Consider the following 27,772-nt stretch of genomic DNA (forward strand, 5'->3'; position numbering starts at 1 on the left):
TTGACAGCTCTCTGAATGTGTCTGTTAGTGTGTGCTGATCACAACCCACCTCCTCATTGTCAACAGACCGCTGACTCAGCCACTTCTGACTTTAACCCCTGGTTGACTCGTACTTTAGGTTTATGTTTAACACTATAATGCGCAGTCGGCACATTTTCTCCTGAGATAATAGACAAGAGGTGTCGTATAGGTGTTTGATTCATTCAAATGTAGTTTTTTTGTTGTTTTCAACCAAGTTTATTTAACAATGAGGAATGCATCATCCCTTGTCCCAGTGTTTTATATATTTAGCAGCCTTAATTTGAATGAACAAGTTAAAGCCGACAGAAAATAAATGTATTAGTACCCATCAAGCACACAGGGATTTCCTGTTGTAGGATGAAAGGCACTTCTGATTCAGTGTATATATTACCAACATTGAAAAAGATCACTTGGACATTGTACGAACCATATGGCTGGTCAAAGTCCAGTCGGTCGATTACATCCCTTCTGTCCTCAGATTAACCTACTATGCTAATTAACAGTAGTTACTCTGTCTCGAAGGGTGAGAAGAACTTAATTTATTACACGTTGATCGAGCCAGCAGTGAGGGACTATAATTCAGTTGACTGTCATTTTAAAATGTTTGTTATGATGGGAAAAAGAATGAATGGGGATGACAGCCCTAGTCATAGACTGTTCTCTCTGCTACCGCAAGGCAAGCAGTACCGGAGCGCCAAGTCTAGGTCCAAGAGGCTTCTAAACAGCTTCTACCCCCAAGCCATATGACTCCTGAACATCTAATCAAATGGCTACCTGGACAGTTTGCATCCCCCCCCCCCCCCCTTACGCTGCTGCTACTCTCTGTTATTTTCTATGCATAAGTCACTTTAATAACTCTACCCAAATGTATATATTACCTCAATTACCTCGACTAACCGGTGCCCCCGCACATTGACTCTGTACCGGTACCCCCTGTATATAAGCCTATTGTTATTTTACTGCTGCTCTTTAATTATTTGTTACTTTATTTCTTATTTTTTGGGGAGTCTTATTCTTAAAACTGCGTCGTTGGTTAAGGGCTCGTGAGTAAGCGTCTCACTGTAAGGTCTACCACCCCTGTTGTGTTCAGCACATCTGACAAATTCAATTTGATTTGACAGACATTCAGCATGTAGTTTGATTTCTGTCCAGAAGGGGGTGCTTTAGATCAAACACATGACCGACCATTCCCTGTAGTCAAAGCATGCTTTTTCCCAGTCTTTCTTCACGTACAGTAGGCCTACTATAGTCATCTAAAAGCAGGTGTGCACTATCACTGCACATGTACTAATAAGAACACAGCTAGACAGTGTGTCAGCAGACAAAGCTTACGCTCCAAGTGTCTCACTCTGACAGGCTGGTTTTTAGTCTCGTGAGCAGAAACAAAGGAGTGTTTTCTCGCTTTTCGTTTTCCTCCGTGTTGTTTTGAGGAAGAGTGTTGTTAGCGTATTACCGTCAATGACAAGCCCGTTTAGTGAGACAGGTGCTGCAGTGTCGCAGGCTGTGTGTTGGCTGGTTTAGATTAAGCTACTGTACGAACAAGCACTGTATGCATCTTCCTCATTATTCCCCAAAAATATGTTCTGTTCCGTCCCATTAGCGAGAGATGACAGTATTTGGTCTGCAAATCACCCTGCTTTGATCATTCCAGGTCTGCTTCAGAATGACTAAAAGGCAGGAAAGGGGTATGTTTTTGTGATGCTAAGTGGATTCTGGGTTTTGGTAAATCAAACAGCTGATGTGAAAGCCCCCTCTCCTCTATTTACCCCCCCCCCCCCCCCCCCTTAAAAAAGAACATGGTACTATAGAAGGGCAATGTCCCTTTGTTCCTCTCCCTATTAAGCCACAGCCAGGCTGTTATTCTGCCTGTCAATTACTGTTGATTGGCAGGCTGTTAGCTGGCGGAATCCTACTGTTTCTCTTATGGCACCCTCCCTCCGCCTTGCCCATTACTCCTACCAGGAGGGAGAGCCACCTGAACAGACTGAGCCAGGCAGAGTAGACACGGCTGCTCTGTGTTTCCCATCAAACCCTATTCATCACTGGTAGCTAACCTCGGACAAGCCCATTCAGCAACCCTTCCTTCCTCCCCGATCACATAGATCATGCGATTCAACTTGATACATCTTTTTGTACTGATGCACCTTGACTTTGAATGATAAAACAATAAAGAACGATGTTATCCGCCTTGGTTTCTCCGAGCCACTCTGTTGGCTGAAAGATGAAGCATTATCTCAATGTGACATTGCCAGAAAGGGAAAAGCTTGGCAATTTGATTAACCTTGCACATTAAAACCGTTTTTCTCTGTCTGCGGGCAGTAGAAGAGTGGACATTGCTCCCGTGCAGTTTGTGTGGCTCAATTTCTGGCAGATGGTGAGAGAGCAGAGCTGTTCTCATTAAGGGTCCAGGGCCTGTTAGCCATGCCGTCAGCTACTCCACCAGCTCTAATTGGGAACATAATGACGATCTTCGTGACGTCTGTGGCCGCAGGAACGGTGGCTCATAAACCATGGAAGTGTTGTTGTGCAGATTTATTTTGGTCACTCACTCACTGTCCTGAAGAGTGTGCCTTTGGCCAGGGTTGAGGTGAGGTCACTTCCTGTCAGGACAGAACTTGTACTGTGACAGGGAGGGTGGCCCAGGCTTCCAATGAACAGGGTGAACAAAATGTCGAAATAAAAGTGAATCTGCCGGCATGCCTTTAGGAGAAAAAAATAATACAATGTCACAACATCCTGTCGTGGTTGTTTCATTGTCACGCTCTTGTGTTAAGTTGGGTGTGGGTGAACATTCTCACTGCCAGTTTCTCCACCATCCTCATGCGTGGATTAGACCGCTTTTAGCCTTTGTGTGTGTGTGTGTGTGTGTGTGTAAGTGCATGCAGGCGTGCATCTGTCTGTCTGCGCTCTGCACGCTTGCCCAAGTTCTCGCAGGCGTGTGCCGACAGTGCCCCGTGCCATGTGGCCACCTCATGGGAGAGTTCAAAAGGGTAGGTTTGTGTTTGCCCGCACGCGTGTTAAATGAATCCAATGAGGCTGGGACTATGGTTGTATACAGAAATCAGGGTAGATCAAGGAGGTCTGTCTGTGTCAGTGAGCCCTGAGATGGGATACACACAGATCCTCTTGATCAAGCTGCCTGGCCCACTGCCCACACCACTCTACCCTCACACACACACACAGCTCCCTAAGGGTTTAATGATGAACAACAATCAATGCTGCTCTCTGTACATCTCACCGTTTACACACACCTACTGCTCCCAGACAGGGAAAACATTGCTGTTATGGATACGAGTCTCCTATCTAGTGAGTGTGTTATCTCTAATAAGAATTGCATTTCAACAGGTATCCCTGCTGAATCAGCAATAGCTGGTTGCCGTGACGGTCATTGTTGGTTGCCGTGACAGTGATTGTTGGTATGCCAGAAGTGAGAATCGGTTATGGCAAAGATTTCAATCAAGATACCCTTTGAAAAGCCACTGTTAAGGAATGAGTATTAGTAAGCCGCGTGAACGGCGTCCTGGAGGCAGAAGAAGTCCAGATAATTAGGGCAGGTTAGGAGCAGTAGGGAGGGAGGAGGGACTGTCTCAGTCCCCTCTACAGAAACTTGACCCCCTGGAACAGGCCTGAACCCCAAGCTCACTCTTCAAAGGTAAGCGCCGTGCAGAGATGCAAGCTCAGCTGCTTTTGTCAGGGCACTGATGGTTGGGCCGCTGGAAACTCTGTGTGACAGTCCTGTCTGACCCACGGCTCCTAATCTCTCCACAAGTGGCCTGTAATAGCCGCGGCGCCGGTCTGTGTCTTGTATAAGACCCCGGGCTTAATGAGAGCTTCAACACAAGCCCCCCCATTTAAGCTCCGATCCAGACTGGAGTTGGCCTCAACAACGTTGTCACTGCTGCTTTACTGTGCCGTCGTTTACTGTGCTCGTTATAGAGGGACAGTTTGGGGGTAAAGAAAGAGATTGATACATTTGTGATCGGAGCTAACTGTTGGAGATACTATTGAACCCGTTATTTGCTAGCAAGATTTTCCACTTCAAAGTATTCTGATATTCATCAGATGTACATGAAACTGGCCAAATACATTTTAAGCATGACGTCTTCCTTTAGCCTGACGGAAGAGAATGAGATGAAAATATTTGTCCACCGTGGCCCCAACCCCCCACTGTCAGGACCCCTGTCATTAAAGCATCATGACATGTGGAGCTCCTGGACGGCTCTCCCCCTCTCCTGGTAATGAGGCTTGACAGAGGCGGGGTGGGCAGACAAAGCAGGCTGCGCTGAGGAGCCCACTACACTGTTTAATAAGAGGCAGGTTCACCCTGGTGCGCCTCCACATCTGTTCAACACTGGAGCAGGTGGCTAGCAGCCACTGGGGGGAGTGCTCCTCCTCGCACCAGCCCCCGTCCCTCCTATCCTCCATCCCCCTGTTCCCCATCCCTCCTTCCTCAGGCCGAGGACGGCACTGAGGAGCACAGACACCATATGTAGACACAGCAACACAGACACCATATGTAGACACAGCAACACAGACGCTATATGTAGACACAGCAACACAGACGCTATATGTAGACACAGCAACACAGACACCATATGTAGACACAGCAACACAGACGCTATATGTAGACACAGCAACACAGACACCATATGTAGACACAGCAACACAGACGCTATATGTAGACACAGCAACACAGACACCATATGTAGACACAGCAACACAGACGCTATATGTAGACACAGCAACACAGACACCATATGTAGACACAGCAACACAGACGCTATATGTAGACACAGCAACACAGACACCATATGTAGACACAGCAACACAGACGCTATATGTAGACACAGCAACACAGACACCATATGTAGACACAGCAACACAGACGCTATATGTAGACACAGCAACACAGACACCATATGTAGACACAGCAACACAGACGCTATATGTAGACACAGCAACACAGACACCATATGTAGACACAGCAACACAGACGCTATATGTAGACACAGCAACACAGACACCATATGTAGACACAGCAACACAGACGCTATATGTAGACACAGCAACACAGACACCATATGTAGACACAGCAACACAGACGCTATATGTAGACACAGCAACACAGACGCAACAAACACATTCTGAAAGAAGTTATGCAATGCACAAAACACAAAGGGAGAATCACTAACACTCCACAGAAGAAGGATACGATAAAAGTACATGGAAGTGCACCCATTGTTCTGATACACAGTGGCCGTGTCCGAATACCCGTACTAGTGTACTACATGCTGTACTTAAACTACATACTCAGCATTTCGGCATTCGATCTAGTAGAATTCACTCGTCATTTCCGTGTTTGACAGCAGCTGATAATCAGATAAATTGCAGTGATATGCCCAAATGAACATGTGACGGGTGTCAACACAATCGAGCATTAGATGCCGCCTTTGGATTACTGGACACCTGCTCGTCGAACATCTCATTCAAAAATCATTGTTGGTCCCTTTGCTGCTATAACAGCCTCCACTCTTCTGGGAAGGCTTTCCACTAGATGTTGGAACATTGCTGCTATAACAGCCTCCACTCTTCTGGGAAGTCTTTCCACTAGATGTTGGAACATTGCTGCGGGGACTTACTTCCATTCATCCACAAGAGCATTAGTGAGGTCGGGCACTGATGTTGGGCGATTAGGCCTGGCTTGCAGTCGGCATTCCAATTCATCCCAAAAATGTTTGATGGGGTTGAGGTCAGGGCTCTGTGCAGGCCAGTCAAGTTATTCCACACCGATCTCGACAAATCATTTCTGTATGGACCTCGCTTTGTGCAGGAGGACATTGTCATAATGAAACAAGAAAGGGCCTTCCCCAAACTGTTGCCACAAAGTTGGAAGTACAGAATCATCTAGAATGTCATTATATGCTGTAGCGTTAAGATTTCCCTTCACTGGATATAAGGGGCCTAGCCCGAACCATGAAAAACATCCCCAGACCATTATTCTTCCTCCACCAAACTTTTTCAGTTGGCACTATGCATTGGGGCAGGTAGCGTTCTCCTGGCATCCGCCAAACCCAGATTTGTCCGTTGGAATGCAAGATGGTGAAGCATGGTTCTCCACTCCAGAGAACGAGGTTCCACTGCTCCAGAGTCCAAGGCGGCGAGCTTTACACCACTCTAGCCGACGCTTGGCATTGTGATCTTAGGCTTGTGTGCGGTTGCTCGGCCATGGAAACCCATTTCAGCCCCCTACGAACAGTTATTATGCCTACGTTGCTTCCAGAGGCAGTTTGGAACTCAGTAAAGAGTGTTGCAACCGAGGACAGACGATTTTTGCACGCTACGTGCTTCAGCACCCTGCGGTCCCGTTCTGTGAACCTGTGTGGCGTACCACTTCGCGGCTGAGACGTGTGGCTCCAAGACGTATCTACTTCACAATAACAGCACTTACAGTTGACCAGGAAAGCTTTAGCAGGGCAGACATTTGACAAAGTGAGTTGTTAGAAAGGTGGCGTCCTATGACACTGCGTCACATCGAAGGTCATTGAGCTCTTCAGTAAAGCCATTCTACTGCCAATGTTGGTCTATGGAGATTGCATGGCTGTGTGCCTGATTTTATACACATGTCAGCAATGGGTTTGGCTTAAATAGCCAAATACACTCATTTGAATGGGTTCCACATACTGTTGTGTGTATATATAGTGTTCTTTTTTGTTGACATTTCACATACTATAAAATGACATTTTTTTTTTCGCAAACTATTTAGTACGCTAGTATGGTTATTTGGATATGGGCCAGTATCACATAAATCCCACTATGGTGTACTTGTTCAGTAGCTGGCTACTTTTTGAGTGGTTATTGTAAAGCATTATTCTTCACTTAGCCAGGAGTGACATGGGTTGGTCTCTGGCCCCATTCTACCAGGCAGATGGAAATACAACACTGAAGGTTATACCAATGACACAAAGATTATTACATTTGCCACAAACATCCGTCAGATTCCTGAAATAGAAAGACATCATCATTTGGACCCATATGGATATGGGGGTCAGATGTTACTGTGTGGGAGGACGGGCGGACAGGTGGGACGGTTCCTTTTACGAGGACATGATATTTCCTCTATCATGTGTGCATGCTATTTTCGGATATAAACTCAGCAAAGAAAGAAACGTCCTCTCAGTTTCAACTGCGTTTATTTTCAGTAAACTTAACATGTGTACATTTTTGTATGAACATAAGATTCAACAACTGAGACATAAACTGAACAAGTTCCACAGGCATGTGACTAACAGAAATGGACTAATGTGTCCCTGAACAAATGGGGGGGTCGAAATCAAAAATAACAGTCAGTATCTGGTGTGGCCACCAGCTGCATTAAGTACTGCAGTGCATCTCCTCCTCATGGACTGCACCAGATTTGCCAGTTCTTGCTGTGAGACGTTACCCCACTCTTCCACCATGGCACCTGCAAGTTCCTAGACATTTCTGGGGGGAATGGGCCTAGCACTCACCCTCCGATTAAACATGTCCCAGACGTGCTCAATGGGATTGAGATCCGGGCTCTTCGCTGTCCATGGCAGAACTCTGACATTCCTGTCTTGCAGGAAATCACGCACAGAATGAGCAGTATGGCTGGTGGCACTGTCATGCTGGAGGGTCATGTCAGGATGAGTCTGCAGGCAGGGTACCACATGAGGGAGGAGGATGTCTTCCCTGTAACGCACAGCGTTGAGATTGCCTGCAATGACAACAAGCTCAGTCCGATGATGCTGTGACACACAGCCCCAGACCATGACGGACCCTACACCTCCAAATCGATCCCGCTCCTGAGTACAGGCCTCGGTGTAACGCTCAGTCCTTCGACGATAAACATGAATAAGCCACCTTTTTTCGCTTAGAGATCTATATTGTCTTGTTTAAAACAATAACCCACAGTACAGTCGTTGCCAAAAGTTTTGAGAAGGACACAAATATTAATTTTCACAGTCTGCTGCCTCAGTTTGTATGATGGCAATTTGCATATACACCAGACTGTTATGAAGCGTGATCAGATGAATTGCAAAGTCTCTCTTTGCCATGCAAATGAACTGAATCCCCCCCAAAAAAATTCACTGCATTTCAGCCCTGCCACAAAAGGACCAGCTGACATCATGTCAGTGATTCTCTTATTAACACAGGTGTGAGTGTTGACAAGGACAAGGCTGGAGATCACTCTGTCATGCTGATTGAGTTTGCATATCAGACTGGAAGCTTCAAAAGGAGGGTGGTGCTTGGAATCATTGTTCTTCCTTTGTCAAACATGATTACCTGCAAGGAAACACGTGTCGTCATCATTGCTTTGCACAAAAAGGGGCTTCACAGGCAAGGATATTGCTGCCAGTAAGATTGCACCTAAATCAACCATTTATCGGATTATCAAGAACTTCAAGGAGAGCGGGTCAATTGTTGTGACGAAGGCTTCAGGGTGCCCAAGAAAGTCCAGCAAGCGCCAGGACCATCTCTTAAAGTTGATTCAGCTGCGGGATCGGGGTACCACCAGTACAGAGCTTGCTCAGGAATGGCAGCAGGCAGGTGTGAGTGCATCTGCACGCACAGTGAGGCGAAGACTTTTGGAGGATGGCCTGGTGTCAAGAAGGGCAGCAAAGAAGCCACTTCTCTCCAGGAAAAACATCAGGGACAGACTGATATTCTGCAAAAAGTACAGGGATTGGACTGCTGAGACTGGGGTAAAGTCATTTTCTCTGATGAATCCCCTTTCCGATTGTTTGGGGCATCAGGAAAAAAGCTTGATCACTACCATCAGTCCTGTGTCATGCCAACAGTAAAGCATCTTGAAACCATTCATGTGTGGGGTTGCTTCTCAGCCAAGGGAGTGGGCTCACTCACAATTTTACCTAAGAACACAGCCATGGATAAAGATGGTATCAACACATCCTCCGAGAGCAACTTCTCCCAACCATCCAGGAACAGTTTGGTGACGAATAATGCCTTTTCCAGCATGATGGAGCACCTTGCCGTAAGGCAAAAGTGATAACTAAGTGGCTCGGGGAACAAAACATCGATATTTTGGGTCCATGGCCAGGAAACTCCCTAGACCTTAATCCCATTGAGAACTTGTGGTCAATCCTCGAGAGGCGGGTGGACAAACAAACAAACCACAAACTCCAAGCATTGACTATGCAAGAATGGGCTGCCATCAGTCGGGATGTGGCCCAGAAGTTAATTGACAGCATGCCAGGGCGGATTGCAGAGGTCTTGAAAAAGAACGGTCAACACTGCAAATATTGACTCTTTGCATCAACTTCATGTAATTGTCAATAAACGCCTTTGACACGTATGAAATGCTTGTAATTATACTTTAGTATTCCATAGTAACATCTGACAAAAATATCTAAAGACACTGAAGCAGCAAACTTTGTGGAAATTAATATTTGTGTCTTTCTCAAAACTTTTGGCCACAACTGTAGACCTAGAGACTATTCAGATTCATGATAATGCATTTGGTAGCATCACCTCTTGCTATCAGGGAAATGTTCTAGTGTACTTTAATTTGCATTAATTTATCCAAACAAAACCCATTCCTGTGCTATGTGGGGGTGGTTGCTATTCATTTACAGTTACACAGCTCCTTCATTGGGGCCTTATGCACAAAGCCAGAGACCAGTCATGTATTTGATACTGATAGGACATGATTAAGAGAGAACCAAACATCTGTGTGCATGTAGGCCTACCATGTGAATGCACCAATCTGTCCCCTGTGTCTGTCTGCAATATACCATCATGAAGAAGACATCTGAAAAGACAGAAGGAAGGGTTTTAAGTGGCGGGGGACATTTTAATGCAGATGATGGAGGCTCATTATGATGTGGAGGCAGGAAGGGCCCTCCCTGAGCTGCTATTCACCGGGAGCCCATCACTGTCCCATGCTACATTCAGGCCCCTGGTGCTAAGTGTTAATGTGGTGACCAGGGTGTGTTTTACTGTGACTTGTGGGGCCACCTGAGACCCAGAGCTATGATCCCTGTGTGGAGATGAGGAGCTGACAATGCCCCGGGCCCTGCTGCGATCCCTGCAGGAGTCCGCTTGGTGCCACCAGTCACTGTCATTTGAACGTCTATTTTGATTGGCTGTGTTTGTAATGTGTGTCCGTCTGTCTACCACAGTATGTGTGCTTGATTGCGGATGGGGGGGAGCTTTCTGAGATGATTGAGAGAGGAAGCCCTAGGTTACACACACAGCAGCTGTTTCTACTGGCTCTACATATTAGTGAGACTACTATATCTGTGATGGTGCCGTCCTGAGTAAATGATGGTAGCGCTAACAGACATGGAGCTGCTGCCTGCTGGAATAAAATAAGATCTGCTGTCAGTCCTCACAGAGGGTGTGTGGAGAAATGAGCCTGTGTGCTGCTGCGCTGCCTGGCTGGCTGCAGCTCTGAGACTGGGTGATTGTGGGCCAGCGGAGTGAGATAAGAGCGCTAATGAAGGGTGACAGAGCCCTGGGTCTCAGCCCCACTGCCGGTGATTAGTACCCCACCGGGTCGAGCCCTCGCTCCCCTTTTGTCTCCATCCCCTGCCCTCACTGTGGAGAACCAGATAGAGGCAACCATGAGGATAACGCGCAGACTCTAGCTCACGTTCAGATGTTCTATCAAGTTTTTATTAGTCTTATGTATGGGATAAGCATGGTAAACATCATCCAACGAAAAGTTTTCTTGCGGGTTCCTTCTCGACAATGCAACAACAATAAGAAAACATATGGCAGTAGAATAGAATAATACATTCTGGCATAAGTATAATACAGGAAGGCACAATTTATAGTACAACATTTGCCCTCAGAACAGCCTCAATTGGTCTGGGCATGGAACCTACAAGGTGTCGAAAGCGTTCCACAGGGATGTTGGCGCATGTTAACTCCAATGCCTCCCTCTCAAGTTGGCTGGATGTCCTTTGGGTGGTGGACCATTCTTGATACACACAGGACACTGTTGAGTGTGAAAAAAAACCCAGCAGCGTTGCAATTCTTGACACAAACCAGTGCAACTGGCTCTTACTTCCATTCCCCGTGGATTGTGTATGGTACACATACACAATCCATGTCTCAAGGCTTAAAAATGATCTCTACTGATTTGAAGTGGATTTAACAAGTGACAATAAGGGATTGACCTGGATTCACCTTGGTCAGTCTATGCCATGGAACGAGCAGACGTTCTTAATGTTTAGGAGTGGGTCCAGTGTGCCTGGCATGATGGCCTTGATGTGGGCCATGACCAACCTCTCGAAGCACTCCTAAACTCTAAAAGTGAGCGTGACAGGGTGAGTCATTTGGGCATGTCACCTTGTTTGTATTGGTTACTGGGACGATGGTGGTAGCCTTAAAGCAGGTGGGGGACTACAGCCTGGGACAGGTTGAGCACACCGCCAGCTGGTCAGCACACACTCTGAAGACGCATGACAAGGGATGCCATCTGGAGTTTTCCTCACGTCAGCCTCGGAGAGCGGAATCACCTGGTTGTATGGAGCAGCGAGAGTCTTCGTGGATGGCTTGGTATTGTCTACCTCGAAGCGAGCATAGAATGTGTTGAGCTTGTCTGGGAGAGGCTCTCAGCATTGTACGGATATCTCCGTTCATCCAGGGTTTTGGGTTGTCCGGATTGTTATTGTGGGTACATCATTAACACATTTCCTAATGAAGCATGTGACTGACGATATACACTACCGTTCAAAAGTTTGTGGTCACTTAAAAATGTCTTTGTCTTTGAAAGAAAAACATTTTTTTTTGTCCATTAAAATAATATCAAATTGATCAGAAATACAGTGTAGACATTGTTAATGTTGAAAAGACTATTGTACCTGGAAACGGCAGGTGTTTTTTAATGGAATATCTACATAGGCGCACAGAGGCCCATTATCATTAACCATCACTCTGGTGTTCCAATGGCAACAGTGAAGAGGCGACTCCTAGATGCTGTTCTCTGTCCAGTGTATGTGTTCTTTTGCCCATCTTAATATTTTATTTTTATTGGCCAGTCTGAGATATGGCTTTTTCTTTGCAACTCTACCTAGAAGGCTGGTGGTGTTTTGCGGGTACTATTTAATGAAGCTGCCAGTTGAGGACATGTGAGGCGTCTGTTTCTAGACACTCTAATGTACTTGTCCTCTTGCTCAGTTGTGCACCGGGGCCTCCCACTCCTCTTTCCTTTCTGGTTATAGCCAGTTTGCGCTGTTCTGTGAAGGGAGTAGTACACAGCGTTGTATGAGACCTTCAGTTTCTTGGCAATTTCTCTCATGGAATATCCTTCATTTCTCAGAACAAGAATAGACTGATGAGTTTCAGAAGAGAGGTCTTTGTTTCTGTCCATTTTGAGCCTGTAATCGAACCCACAAATGCTGATGCTCCAGATACTCAACGAGTCTAAAGATGGCCAGTTTTATTGCTTCTTTAATCAAAACAACAGTTTGCAGCTGGGTTAACATAATTGCAAAATGGTTTTCTAATGATCAATTGGCCTTTATAAAATGATAAACTTGGAGAGATGGTTGCTAATAATGGGCCTCTGTACGCCTATGTAGATATTCCATAAAACAAATCTGCCGTTTCCAGCTACAATAGTACAACATTAACAATGTCTACACTGTATTTCTGATCCATTTGATGTTATTTTAATGGGCAACAGATTGTCTTTTCTTTCAAAAACAAGGACATTTCATAGTGACCCCAGACTTTTGAACAGTGGTGTATATATTCCCCAGTGTTGGTGGATGAATCTTTGATCTCTTTCCAACCAGTATTCTCTTAACAATCCTGACCACTGTAAGTGGATGCCAGGCAGCACAGCCTGGTTCATAGCAGTTCTCAGTCATCTTCTCAGTTAAAACTATTGTTCAAATTGCAAGTGAAATGTGCCCCAACCTGAGCACTCCGTTCTTTCACCTCTGGGCTTTTGGACCCCCCACTCATCCCAGTCAAAGCTCTTCACTGCCCTGGCAGCCAAATGGTGGAACAAGCTTCCCCATAAATGTCAGGACAGCTGAATTATTTTGTCTTGTCTTTTTCTACTAGCACGGACTACTTTATTAAGGAAACATGTACTTAAGACTGTGAAATGTGTCTGTCTCACCTAGCTAGAGTATCTTAATACAAATGCTCTAACTAAGTCGCTCTGGATAAGAGTGTCTGCTAAATGACAACGGTCAAATGTAAATATAATGCTGGTTCCATTAGTGTGAGAAACTAGGAAAGCCCCTTTTTCTTGATTAGCACCTGACGCTGAGCTCATTAAGACAGAGGAAGGCCGCAGAATGCCTAAAGGAAGTGATTCTGAGTATTTTACCGATCTGCTGTGGATAACAGAATGTCCCATGCTTAAATCAGATTAAGAGACAGCAACAGTAGTGTCTTTCTCAGCCCGCCGTGCTTATTAGCGGCATTAAGTTTCTGCTATTTGTTCTGTAATCCTCCGTAAGCCTGCCTGCTGCAGTAAATAAAGACTGCTGTGTTTTTAACTGTCGGAGTGTGGTAAGACTTTCCCCACAGTCAGTCAAAAGAATTAAACACACACAAGCCGCGCACACTCTGAGAGAGACCATTACCAAGCTCTTCAATTCGTACTGCTTTTTTTTTTGTTGAAAAAATGGTTCAATGTTAAATAAAAGAGGTATTAACTGTGGTTGACCCACACTGGGAACGCTCCCGCTTCCACTCAAGCAGCTATAGGCCCCCTGAAACTAAGCTCTCAAGCCTCCATTCACTCTCTCTATCACATCAGCCCTCCTCTCTCTCTGTTTTCAGAAAAATGCAGACTTTGAAGAATTTGCTTAAGAAGTGTATCGGACCATAAAGAGAGACTTTAGAGAGTGAGAGAAGCAATCGCCACTCATGGTCCCTTATGAACAAGTGTCTATAGACTGAGGTTCCCAGGGCTTTCCTGCCTTCCCACTGTTGAAAGGCAACTTCTTTTGCCTGGCAGTTTCCACTCCATTCACCTCACTGTCTGCTTCATCAAAATGACGTACTCTTCTTTTAAAAAGGAGTTGTTGGAGTTTGAACAACTAGAAGCTTATTCAGATAGACAAAAGTTAGAAGAAAGGCATTGGGACAAAATACACATAACATGTACATAAACTTTTCAGTTTGCATTAGCAATTGAATGTTCCGTGCCGAGAGAGAGTACGGGTGACATTCTTGCTTCGCAGATCAAATGTACCGTAAATATCACCTTATCCACTGGCCAGTAAGCATGCAAACTACTATTCAACTAGCTATGCGATAAACTTTCCATGCATCTACCATTTTACAATCTTGATTAATGCAACAAAACCATATTACACTCTTGAAAAATGGAAAAATTCACAAGCAGACATTGAAATGGTTTATTTTCTCCTCCATAAACTCATTCATTTGGCTGCAATAACAGCTTAAGTTTCACAGCTGCTAGCTAGCAAGCTAATGTTAGCTAACAACATTTGCTTCATCAAGTAACGTCATCATAGAGAAAAATGAAGGCTTACCCCCTCATATGAATGTAAATGTACAGTAACGTTATCATACAGTGTTGTTCATATTATACATAACTACAGGAAACTGCCAAAATAAAGGAAAAAACCAACACAACGTCTCTTAATAGGGTGTTGGGCCACCACGAGCCACCAGAACAGCTTCATGCATCTGGGCATTTTTATACCTTACCCCTAAGCATGATGGGATGTGTATTGCTTCATTAACTTGGGAACCACACCTTTGTGGAAACAATCTGCTTTCAATATACTTTGTGTTCCTCATTTACTCAAGTGTTTCCTTTATTTTGGCAGTTACCTGTAGATAGCAAGCTAAACACAATGTCTGCATCCTCCTCACAGCTAACGTACTAGCTAACTGACTAACTTCAGCCAACGATAGCGGAACCATTGCTAGATCGCTTAGAACAAACCATGCTTAATTTCATCAATATCATGCAAAGCATTACATGAAGAAAAAAATATTGCGACTGAAAAAGTTGTTAATTCACGGTGTAGTTGCTGCTTGCATTCCTGCTTGGTTTTGCATTGAAAACATTTATTGTGTTCTGATATTCCGTTAAAGTGGCAGCGTCAATGTCGGAGTAACCGGCTTTTACTGCAATTTCAGGTAAAAACGCAATTAAACAAGTCTAATATAAGAAATATGCCTATACATTTCCGTTGTTTCAAAAACAATGCTCTGCTATTACGTTTTTTGTCCTGTAGAAGTGTTGGGCTTAACAAGACTTCATTTTTACACTGCCCTGCTTGGAGGAGGGCACCTGTCGGGCAAGTGTCGTGCAGGACCTCCGGAGGTAGATGTCGAGACGTGACAAGTTCGCAAATTTACATTCCGGTAAAAGGTCTAGCCGAGGGGAATTTCCTCAATCTCTAGGCAATCTCTCAGAGTGAGAAGAGGCCCTATAGCACAGACAAATGTAACATGTTGCATTGTATGACTTGGCTCAAATGTGTAGGCCTTTGAAGATAGCAAACAATACACCTCCAAATTGGCACTGTTGATGTTTTTTTTCCCCCACATGACTTGAAGGCTACAGCCTTGTGCCAGAATGAAAGTTACTGTTCTCGCAAACAGACAGATAAGCCTATTTTGGCAGCAGGTCAGCAATCAGGGAGAGGCTGATACACACACACCTACCTGCTGCCTTCATGCCAAAGTCTTAATCTGGACCTGATTTGCATTCTAGCGATGTGTGGCGATGGAGGGAGGTTGAGTGAGGTTGAGTGAGGATAAGGGAAGGCTGGGCTTTTCATTTGAGTTCCTCATTACCTCCAGGACGTGGACACATGTCTGGGCTTAACAGAGTAGCCTAGTGGTTAGAGCGTTGGACTAGGAAGCAAGTTCAAATCCCGAGCTGACAAGGTACAAATCTGTCGTTCTGCCCCTGAACAGGCAGTAAACCCACTGTTCCTAGGCCGTCATTGAAAATAAGAATTTGTTCTTAACTGACTTGCCTAGTTAAATAAAGGTAAAATAAAAAATAAATAAATAAATGTCTTGAGGTCCAACATTAAAAGATACAGCTCATTTTATGACCAATGTCAAAATGCAGAACATTTAGTCTTCTATGTAGCATACCAAGTCCCACTTCTTCCAAAACTCGAGTCTGAGCCAGCGATCTGATGTGTTGTCTTAATGGAAGGAAAGGCGTGACAAAGTAACTCCGTCTGTCTGGACAGTCACAACACCAGGCATCTCATTCAGACCTCATTACTATTCCAGAGCTGAGCTCGTTGCCCTCTTGTCAGTACAATTGGATTGACGAGACCCTTCACTGAGGGAGGGCTGTACAAAAGGTTTACATAGTCATTTCTACATGTCACTCACTGCTGCTTTCTAAAGCTTGGCATAATGCTGACGCAAACGTCACAGCTGATAACATTTTAGAAGTATGTCGATTTTAACTGATAACAAATCTTGAAATACTGTTCATTACTGTTTGACAGTATTCAGTGATTCAATTTCAACAACCGAATGTGAATGCTTAGGCTCTGTGAAGATGAAGGGTTATGACGGCACATGGTTTTGCATGGACAGCGATATAGCGAGCTGTGCATATTGTGTTTGTGAATACTACGTGTCTTACTTAGTGCACTGCACAGTGCCATGTCAGAGGTGAGTGTTGGTGGTGAATGAGGGCTGTGGGACCCCCTTCCTGCCTTGGAGGGGACTCCCCCATTGAGGGCGCTGAGGCGGGATTCTCTGGGCTCTCTGGGAGGGGGTCTAGCATTGTCTCCGGGTCGCTGCCTTCAAGGACGAGTGGGATTCCAGGGCAACCAGGCCTGTCTATGAGAGGGATGGACACAGACAAGATTGTTCCTCACAGCTGATCTGAACAAACACTGCTAACCCAGAGAAATGGACAAAGAGAGACAGAAAAGGGGAGAGCGGAACTTACTTTTTTACCTTCTTTCTGTGTTCAAAGCCTCCTTCTCAACACTCGTCCTCACATTACTTTTTAAAAGTTTTTATTTCAATTTCGTAATGATTCTGCACATTTCTTCTCATTCCATTTTCTCTCGATTATTCAATACAAATTGTAAATGGAAGCTCTTACTTTTGGCCAAGTTGTGATGTGGAAGTTGAACCCGTTTGAGATGATCCAATTATCCTGGAGGCTGGGATTAGCATTAATCCTCTCTGGTTATTAGTGAGCACATAACCTCTTCAAAGTTGAAGTGCACAATGTCCCCTCATCCTCCCTCCAAAAACGTGCACGCTCAGTGCTCTGTGGTAATGTCTTAGAATGGAGCACATTCTAAGATATTACAATAGAGCACTTGGCAATTTACCACAAACATTTGGCAAGTTCTCTCAAATACTTGGGAGTGGTGGATATTATAGTGGGCATTAGATAGCACAACCAGACTGGAACCAGAATCCAGGGCGGCACACATGCCATAATTTAGTCACCTTGACATTGCTGCTGTCCCTGTTCTACAGTATCCCAGTTAAGCTGTGAATTAGAACGAGACAAAATATGGCCAGAGGAAACAGTATCAACCAATTACACACTTTAATCTTGTGTGTGTGTGTGTGTATGTGAGAGAGAGAGGGAGAGACAAAGATTTCAAACAATGAATAACATGTCTAATGACGTCCAGAGGTATAAACCTAGACATCCAGCTCCATTGCATCACTTGAGTCTTTCTAAATTGAGACCGGGTTTTATCAGTCTTCTCAGGGAGCTCACAGTGTGCACTCTTGGCCCCGGCCTGGCTGCCGTGTGGTGGAGAAGCAGGCAGGGGGAAGAGGAGAGCGTGGCCAGCCTCTGAACTGCAAAGAGCCCCCGGGCTCAGATCCTATCAAAGCTCTCACACGTCCAGGAATCACAAACAAACAAATTCCAAATGCTGCGCTGATGGAGGGCGGAACTGGCGGAGGCTCTGGGAGAGACCTGATAAGCCGAGAGTACAGGCAGGCAGTCTGCTGACCCAGGGTGCCGTGCTGCACTGCTCGCAGGAGGAGGGCTCTTCTCCTGCGGTGCTGTCTTCTTGGCATCGTAATGACTTTCCTGCTTTACTTTTTGGGGCTATGATTTTTGCTCTGGTGAACATGTGCAGCACGTTCCACAGTTCTGCAGGATTTTTCTTTGTCATGCTTTGTCACGTAAGAACATGGATAGCTATACATTTGAATGAAATTATATTTATTGTCCTACAGTATTTTGACTATTGTGTATGACCCTAAACAATGCATGTGTAACAGGCTGTAAATCTCTCATGAGATCCAATGACACATCCTCTTCATTATACGGGTTGATAAGGAGAGGGGATTGGCTTTAGTGGCTCATCCCAACTTCATTAGCCTCTTCTGTGTGACACTGCAGGCCGGCCCACTGCTCAAATTAATCTCCCCTGGTTAACAAACTGCAGCAGCCTGCTAATCTCTGACGGGAGGGTAGATTCTTCACCCAGAAATGACTTCGCTAAATAAGGGCTCCCCGACGCAGCCTGTCTAACGACCTTGATTAATTAAAGAGGGCCCCCAGTCTTAATTAAAGTCCTATTCTGCTTCGTCGGGGTGGTGACCCTGTGAAACAGACTGAGGCAGTAGAAAGTTATCACACACCACTGTCAGGCTGGAAGACTCTCCTCCTGGTTTTGTGGAAATCCACAGTCACACTCATCCGGTGATCTGAGGGTTTAATCATCTATGCTATGATGGTATCAGGGCTCGTGTAGCATGAGGGAGCGATATCCATCTACTTACAGTAAACCCCAGCCTGTTAGAGCGAGAGAGAGAGAGAGAGAGAGAGTTAAGAACCAATTCTTATTTACAATGACGGCCTACGGGACTCCCAATCACGGCCGGTTGTGATACAACCTGGAATCAAACCATGTTGTCTGTAGTGACGCCTCCAGCACTGAGATGCAGTGCCTTAGACCGCTGCGTCACTCGGGAGCCCTAATGCTGTTCTTCTATAGTTGAAGGGATACTTTGGGATTTTGGCAATGAGGCTCTTTAATCGACTTCCAGCAGAGTCCGATAAACTCATGGATACCATTTTAATGTCTCTGTGTCCAGTATGAAGGAAGGGAGAGGTAGTTTCACGAGCCAATACTAACTAGCGTTAGCACAATGGCTGGAAGGCTATAGGTATAATCTCAAAGTAACCATATTCTGTCTGTGTGTGTAGGTGAATGGGAAGGACCTGTCCAAGGCCACCCATGACCAGGCAGTGGAGGCCTTCCGCACAGCCAAGGAGCCCATCATGGTCCAGGTGCTTCGCCGGGCACCCCGCCCCAAACCTTCCAGCCCTGCCTCAGACACCCAGGTGGTGGACATCAGCACCCAGACAGACATCACCTTCCAACACATCATGGCCCTCACCAAGCTGCCTGCCGCCGCCCCCACCGTGGCTGTGTTGGAGCAATACCTCATGCCCGAGGAGTGAGTTACAGTACACTGTCTAATCGGATGGGTTGGGGTTAAGGGGAGGGACGGGGTTAAAAGACTAGATCCTTCTGTTTCTTAATTCCTTTCCCTCATGGTCACTGATTGGTTAAGGACTTGATAGGCAAAACTAGTCCTTTGACCATGTCACTGGTCAGTATAGAAAGGGCTCAAGTAAAGATGGAGTATTTTGATACAGCTTTTTGTAAAAATGTCACTTTGCCAGTTCATTACAATGGAACCTGGTGTGTTTTCACACGAACAAATTGGTATTCGTGCCTTCTAACGGAAGTTAGATGTGAATGTTACACCTGTTACTAAGCGAGATGTCAAGTCCTGGGGCACACGGCCAAATGAAGATGGCCTTGTTAATTTGTGTTTGCATATTAAATGACTTCCTGTCTGTCGTCCGCTAGCTGTGTCTATGTGTGGCCCGGAGCTCACAGTCTGGGTACTCAAACACATTATTGTCAGGAGCAGTTGCCCTTTAATAGGTCAATCGTGGTTATTTTTAATTGATTTCAGAGTCAAATTAAAAACATGGCATTTCCATTTCTGATTAACCTCAGGCCAAAAACAATTCTTAACTTGATTTAAAACTTATACTTTTACAAAAGAATGTGGGCACTTGTTTTCCATTCTCAAGTAATTCACAATTTACTGAAAGCTCTGGTTGCGTGAGATGTCACTTGATAAGATTTACGCTAGGGACATTGGGATAATTTCATTTCAATCCAGTGACACACTTAACACTGACGTACTGTCATGTATTGTGATTGTATTTCTGTGTAATAACAGATTAATCATGACAAGGCCTGTAGGAACTATCTTTATTGTGTTGAATTGCTTTCATAGGCATTCCCCCGGGCACGAGTACTTTGACCCCAATGATTTCCTGGAGGGTATGCAGCAGGAGATGGAGCGAGAGGAGCTGGAATATGAGGTAAAATACAGACGACTCCCTCTTGTCTTCTCCCTCCCCCCTTCTCCCCCTTCTCCTCCTCTACCCATCCCCCCTCTCTTCTTCTCCCACTCTCTCGACCTCACCGCCTTTCTCCCCTTCTCAATGAAGATAAACATTCAGACATGCGACGCCGTATTCCTCTGGCCGTCCCATCACTGAGCCACTGTGTCTCCGTCCCAATAGCTCTGTTAGTCACCGCAAGGCCCATTCTCCCAATATATCACCGTTATCGATGAGCTGAGCCCACTCTATCCCCGTAACGACACTGAGTATGTAGGCCAGACGGAAATCGAGTGGCTTGTTTGCTCCATAGTACCCAGGAGCAGATGCTAAATGGTGACATCATTACTTATTTTGTGACAACGCCTAATGCGTCTTTGCTTTAGAGGGGGGGCGCTGCAAGAGGCTTATGCACTGAGGATAATTAGATGGCACCGATAATAGGAACCAGAGTGATGGATCTGATGATGCACATTAACAATGGCGTGATGGGGCCCTGATGAGGAAGGATGTAGCCAGGAGATAGAGACTCCAAGGTCTCAGGGTGCTCCCCCCTCTTTCCCTCCTCCCCTCCCAACTACTGCAGTGCATTAATAACCAATCGCCAAACATGAAGCCAGGGAGCTCAAGCTGTCCGAGCCAAAAGCGCAGATGCACAGTAACACAGACTCCCTGCCCTGACCTTGTCCTAGACCCAAGGTCGATCTGATGACGCCCTCTTAATACTGTGGACAATGACAAAAGGAGCCAGTGGCCTCCCTGTGGTGATCTTAGCTCACCACCACCATCCCGCTGATGTTCTTCCGTTCATCATTTGAAGGATGTCTCAGTCCTCCCTGCCCCAGTGTTCACAAACACTTACACTGGAATGCTTGCGTTAAAACATTTGCATAGTGATTTTAGGCGACATTTAGACGGCTGATGATGTAGATCCACAACAAAAGCCTGAATTAGTCTGACTATCAATTCAGACGAAAAGGCTGGGGGCTTTTTAAAGGGGTATTGCACTGTAACGGCACGGTAAAGCGAAAGTCACTGTAGTCGATTACATGCACTGTCTTGTGAAAATTAGGTCTCATGTTGTGTACACTTTATTCTTTGTTTACGTGTTTATGAATTTAAAAAAATAACAATGTTTACCCTATCTGAAACCCCAGAGTGTTCTGCGTGTTCTGTTTTGGAGATTTCAGTAGTCAGCTGCTGTGGTAGAGAACAGTTGCGTTGGGGGGGGGGGGGGGGGGGGGGGGGGGGTTAACCCGTCTCTCCACCCCCTGGCCCCGAGGTATACTATCAGGGTCGGTATCTCACAGATTACAGATGTTGACTAGTGACAAACGGGACACTGCTTAGCTGCAAGCCAGTGGATCATCCCTCATCCTGTCACTGTCCCCTAGAAAAGTTACAGGGCCTAGGCTGCTCGCAATTAAAGGAGTCATTATTACGATTGATGGGTGTGTGTGTGTGTGTGTGTGTGTGTGTGTGGACCTAGGTTGAACTCAGTATACTGCTGGGTCTGTCTTTAAGAAAACAACAGCAACCATGGAACTCCCCTCCGCCCATTGGGAGAGAGCACATCTGGGATGTTTAATTTGCTGTTTTTGTTGCAGGAAGTGGATTTGTACAGAGCCAACATCCAGGACAAGCTTGGGTTGACCGTCTGCTACAGGACTGATGATGAGGACGAGACTGGGATCTACGTCAGTGAGGTATGTGGCACACCTTCAACAATGGCCAGTTGTTGTTGTTAGGTGTAAAAAAGGGGATAATGGATGCATAGAACTTATCATCTTATGGTAACAGACCGCGCACCTCTGAATTAGGAAAATCAAAACCTGCAGATAGGAATTGCATCTACTTCTATTCAGAGATGTTTTTCTCGCTTTCTTTTTGCTGCGTCTTTCGTCTCCGACCGGAGGTCTGCTTGAAATGAAAAATCCTCTCCTGTTCTCTCTTTCTTTAGATTGACCCAAACAGCATCGCTGCAAAGGATGGAAGGATCAGAGAGGGAGATAGAATTATCCAGGTAAGGATAAAGAACACTCACAATGCTTCCAATGAATGCATTACCGGCTCCGAGCCCGTCTCTAATTCCATTCCTTCTGCTCGCTGCAGATCAACGGGATTGAGATCCAGAACCGGGAGGATGCTGTGGCTCTGTTGACCAGTGAGGAGAATCAGAATGTGTGTCTACTGGTGGCCAGACCAGAGATCCAGGTAAACTCACCACCCACCTCCTAGAATCCTTTATAGTACTAGGCATGCATAGACGGTGCATAGTTGTCTGTATAGTTGTACTGTAGCCTTAATTGGCAGTGACTGAAGACATCCTCCCTCTTCCTCTCTTCTACCCCTGTGCCCCAGCTGGATGAGGGCTGGATGGATGATGACAGGAATGACTTCCTGGATGACCTCCACATGGACATGCTGGAGCAGCAGCACCACCAGGCCATGCAGTTCACCGCCAGCATGCTGCAGCAGGTAGTGTAGAGCAGCCGGCATAGAGCCACTCAGAACTGTAGACACATGCATACACACAGCATGAGTCAGCAATCACTCACAGAGTCACATATGCTCACCTGCATGTCCACTGACAGTGAGCCAATTCCCAAACAGAGTCGAATATTCTCAGTTGCCATAATGGCCCATTGTACTCTACATACCCGAAATCTAGTAGTACAGAAGCGGGTAGGTTCACATACTGTAGTCAATGATAAGTACAGAGAAAACACATCTAATAATGTTAGGTGATTCAATTATTCATCCTATTGTCTGGTGTTGCAGAAAAAGCGTGAGGAGGATGGTGGAACGACTGACACAGCCACCCTGTTGTCCAATCACCACGAGAAAGACAGCGGGGTGGGCCGCACCGACGAGAGCACGCGCAACGACGAGAGCTCTGAGCAGGAGAACCTGGGGGACGACCAGACTGCGGCCTCCAACACGCTGGGCAGCTGCAGCCGCAGGAAGCTGGCCTACAGCCAGGACACCCTGGGAAGCATTGACCTGCCCTTCAGTGGTGAGTCCTTCATCTCCGCAGACTACGACCACGCTGACTTCCTGGGTATCCCCGCCGACGAGTGTGAGCGCTTCCGAGAGCTCCTGGAGCTGAAGTGCCAGGTGAGGAGCGCGGGGGGCCCCCAGGAGCTGTATTGCCAGAGTGCAGGGGCTAGAGGTGCCGAAGAAGGGGTGGACAAGGAGCTGGAGCTGCTGAATGAGGAGCTGCGCAGCATTGAGCTGGAGTGCCTCAACATCGTCCGGGCCCACAAGATGCAGCAGCTGAGGGAGCAGTACCGCGAGTCCTGGATGCTGCACAACAGCGGCTTCCACAACTACAACACCAGCATCGACGCGCGCCGCCATGAGCTCTCCGACATCACAGAGCTGCCCGAGAAGTCAGACAAGGACAGCTCCAGCGCCTACAACACCGGTGAGAGCTGCCGCAGCACCCCCCTCACCCTAGAGCTGTCCCCAGACAACTCCCTCCGCAGGGGGGCAGAGAACCAGGGCGAGTCTGGGGCCTCCAGCAGCGCAGGGCCCAACAGCAGGATCCTCAAGCCTCTGCTGTCTCCTGTCCAGGAGGCCGGTGGCCCCAGCAGAATCAGGCCCTCCTCCTCTAAGGAGTCTGAGTGTGGCCTGCAGGCGGAGGGGAAGGAGCGTAAGCTGGGAGAGTCTACTCACAAGCTGGCCCAGCCCCGCTCCCTGTACAAACACGCCCACATCCCAGCCCACGCCCAGCACTACCAAAGCTACATGCAGCTGATCCAGCAGAAGTCTGCCGTGGAGTACGCCCAGAGCCAGATGAGCCTGGTCAGTCTGGTCAGCCGCGGTGACCCCGTGAACCCCGAAGACATGCTGGATCCCAAGATGGAGTGGAAGGTGAAGATCCGCAGCGACGGCACGCGCTACATCACCAAGAGGCCCGTCAGGGACAAGCTGCTGAAGGAGCGCGCCCTGCGTATCCACGAGGAGCGCAGCGGCATGACCACAGACGACGACGCCATCAGCGAGCTGAAGATGGGGCGGTACTGGAGCAAGGGGGAGAGGAAGCAGCACGCGGTGCGCGCCAAGGAGCAGAGGCAGCGGCGCGAGTTCATGAAGCAGAGCCGCGCCGACTGCCTGAAGGAACAGGCCAGCCTGGACGATGACAAGAAGGAGCCCAACATCATTGAACTGAGCCACAAAAAGATGATGAAAAAGAGGAACAAGAAAATCTTTGACAATTGGATGACTATCCAGGAACTTTTGACCCACGGTGCTAAGTCGCCTGACGGCACGCGAGTGTACAACTCCCTCCTGTCCGTCACCACAGTGTAGTAGGCAGACAAGACAGGCCTGTGGTGTAATGTACTGTAAATAATAGGACACTGTGGATTGGGGTACAGTTTCCTGCCTCGTTCAATGTGGCAACATTTTGTTAAAATGAAACAGGAAAAGCCTTTTCTAAATTAACTTTTGACCCCTGCAGGCGGTTGGGAGATGCTCCACAGAGTGTTCCATGGATCGACTTTGAAGATGATTGACATGATAAGGATGATTATCAGACTGTTTTCAAATGCTTTCCGTAACTTTTCTACCTTTGTGCTTGCTCTTGGGGCAGCAGGTAGCCTAGTGGTTAAGAGCGTTGGGCCAGTAACCTAAAGGTTGCTGGTTTGAATCCCAGAGCCAACTAGGTGAAAAATCTGCCGACATGCCCTGGAGCAAGACACTTAACCCTAATTTCTCCTGTAAGTCGCTCTGGATAAGAGTGTCTGCTCAACTGTAAACTCTTTTGAATAATATTGATAGTGTTTCACAGCAATGTTTTGGAAGGTTTTGAAAGTGTGTAAAGACTGTGCCATAAGTAAACAGCAGCCAACATTTACATATTCTTTTGGTTTTATTTCATTTTTAATAAGTATCTCTTATCAGTATTTTACTGTTATGCATACCTTTTGCTTATTGAAAGAAATATTTAGCTTCAAGGTCAACACATAATCCTGAGAGGACTTTTGTAAATGTAACTAAAACCTCCTCGTTCTCTGCAAACAAAACACTTCCGTTATTGACGATCTGAAAAGGGGGCTGTTTTTCAAAAGTTATACATCCAGTGTGTATCGTCTGTTACATATTCCACCTTCGCGTCTGTATCAGGATAGAGCAGATCATTTGTTGAAATCAGAATCTTTCCGTGTTCTTTTTGTTTTTAAGAGCACATTGTAGTCGCCTTTACCTTTTGTAAGCCTCCAAATAACACGGCTTAACAAACCCTTAATTAGGTACCCAATTTGATGTCTTGTAAAATGAGAGAAATAATAAATTATTGTTTTATATTTGATGAGCTTTAAAATGCTGGTGTGGGATTTTTTTTATTCGCAGGAGGTTTTTGATAGACCTACTGAGTCAGTGTTGGCAGGTGAGTGAAGGAGAGCACAACTTGTATACAGCATCCACGCAATGTTTTGAAGATGCCTTTAGTAAAGGACCAGTGTGATATGGGAAACATTAACCCACATTCAAAATTCAGGAATTCAATACAACATTTAGAAAGAGTATTAGCTAGCAAACGTACAATAGCCTGACAATTCATGGCGTCGTTTTTTTTCAGCTACTGACTGTGTAATCTCAGCTGAGGTCCAAAAATAATTCCTAACTCACTCATAATCATGGGAAGAGGAGCGCCGTTTTCATCCTTGTCTCCAGTTTAAATACAGCTAAACTATTGGCCGAAAGGCCCCTAGTCTAACACCCTATGACAAATGGTAGGCATGATGTGGATTGAATCTTCTGTTGGGGATGCCCTGCCCTTCTCCACGGACTGCTGAGCAGATTCAAGGGAACACAAAGATTGGATGTCTGTTTTGTCTCAGTGGAAGAGACATGTTTTGAAATGGAAGAATTGCAGTGCTTGTGTGCTTAGGGTGATGCTACTACATTTTGTCCCTTCTTGAAATGTCATTAACCATTATTGGCAAGAGGATTTGTCCATGTCGTTGAATCACCCCTGTCTATGGGGCCGTAAAGTCTGTGGAATCATGGCTGAGTGGTGTCCACACTTGACTGACCACTCCATCCAGGGGCCACTGACTCACCCTGCCCCCCTCCCCCCCCCCCCCCCCTACAGAAAGAGCCTAACTCTCAGACAAGTTAACAGAATCGTTTGAGTTACCACTGTCTCGTTAAGAAAACAGGACAGAGGCATATCAAACTTGATCAGTGCGTGGATGATATACAACTTTACACGGATTTGTCCAAGATGATTTGGTGTGTAAGATACTCCTGACCTTCACAGCACAGTGATAGAATATTTGTTCAGTATCTATGTTGGTACAGACCCTGAAGTCAAGCCTGTGGACACTGATCTGACTCTGTTCTTGTCGTTCCATGTTGCCATGAGCCTTATTGTCACACTGCCTTGGATGTTTGTGAGTGCGTCTCAGTGCGGCACACAGTGGTGTCTGTGTCCCAGACTGCATCACTTAAGGGGGATGATTATGGTAATAAGAGTAGCTAAGGGAGTGGGCTCAGGCACTTCCTCTACGTCTGCTGGTGTGTAATTGATTGCTCCTTCTTAAGCCTCAGCGAGCCCAAGCTCTATGATTTATGTCTGGGTACAAGGCTGTGTACGTACTCTTTTAATGGGAGGCAACGATATGGCACGCAAGGCAAACAAAAAGCTCTCCCGATCAATTCTGGACCATCCCCACCTTGATGTAGAGAGATTAGGCCATCACACACTTTCGCTCCCGTGTTTAGTATTATTTATTTATTTCATTTTTTACATCTTTGAATAAATTAAAGTGATCCGTTCTTAATTTGCTGGCTGTCCTCCGTTTGGGCTGGATAGTGGTTCTTATTGGTTTAAATGGCAGCGCAGAGAGAGGCTGACATTCCAGTGTAATACCAGTGTAACCGATAAGGCTGGCGCTCTACTGCCTAGCTGGATGGTGCTGCTGCTGAGGCGGCTGCTGTTTACATTCTTCAGGCTGACAGGAGCATGTCTTACTAGTGAACGGCGACTGGGCCAGAGGAATACATACTGGAGTGTGTGGTGGCCTTTTCAGTCCGACTTTATACTTACTGCAGGTAAGACTATGAATAATGTCTGGTGATAATGCCATGGACATTGTCATTCCTTCCCAGGTGGACATTTGACTGGGTGAGACCTCAATATGTAAAAGGACAACTATTAAATCATGTGTGTGTTTTTGTTATGTGGTTTTCTATTGAGTAGTAAAAACTCTACTTAACAGTCTAAACAATAGTGAATTGGAAAATCTTAAAATATAGATGTAATTGGTCCATTCCAATGTAATTATAATGTTCGTGGTAGGTAGGAGCTGTTTTTTCCACTATCTTTATCGGAGTTGAGTTATGTTGCTGACACAGTGTGACCTA

General features: G+C 46.1%; 1 protein-coding gene across 4 annotated transcripts in view; it reads left to right on the forward strand.

Annotated features, from left to right (window-relative positions):
• Positions 1-25,724, forward strand: part of pdzrn3b (PDZ domain containing RING finger 3b) — a 123,667-nt gene extending 97,943 nt beyond the window's left edge. For all 4 annotated transcript variants that reach the window (XM_021609446.2, XM_036983345.1, XM_021609448.2 and 1 more), the window contains 7 exons: positions 19,178-19,431; positions 20,290-20,377; positions 22,006-22,104; positions 22,359-22,421; positions 22,511-22,612; positions 22,760-22,876; positions 23,180-25,724. In XM_021609446.2, the coding sequence (XP_021465121.2) occupies positions 19,178-19,431; positions 20,290-20,377; positions 22,006-22,104; positions 22,359-22,421; positions 22,511-22,612; positions 22,760-22,876; positions 23,180-24,712 (2,256 nt within the window). In that variant the 3' untranslated portion in view covers positions 24,713-25,724. The remainder of the gene's footprint in view (positions 1-19,177; positions 19,432-20,289; positions 20,378-22,005; positions 22,105-22,358; positions 22,422-22,510; positions 22,613-22,759; positions 22,877-23,179) is intronic.
• Positions 25,725-27,772: the final 2,048 nt, after the last annotated feature.

Source organism: Oncorhynchus mykiss, chromosome 7 (genome assembly GCF_013265735.2).
Source record: "Oncorhynchus mykiss isolate Arlee chromosome 7, USDA_OmykA_1.1, whole genome shotgun sequence".
NCBI lineage: Eukaryota > Metazoa > Chordata > Actinopteri > Salmoniformes > Salmonidae > Oncorhynchus > Oncorhynchus mykiss.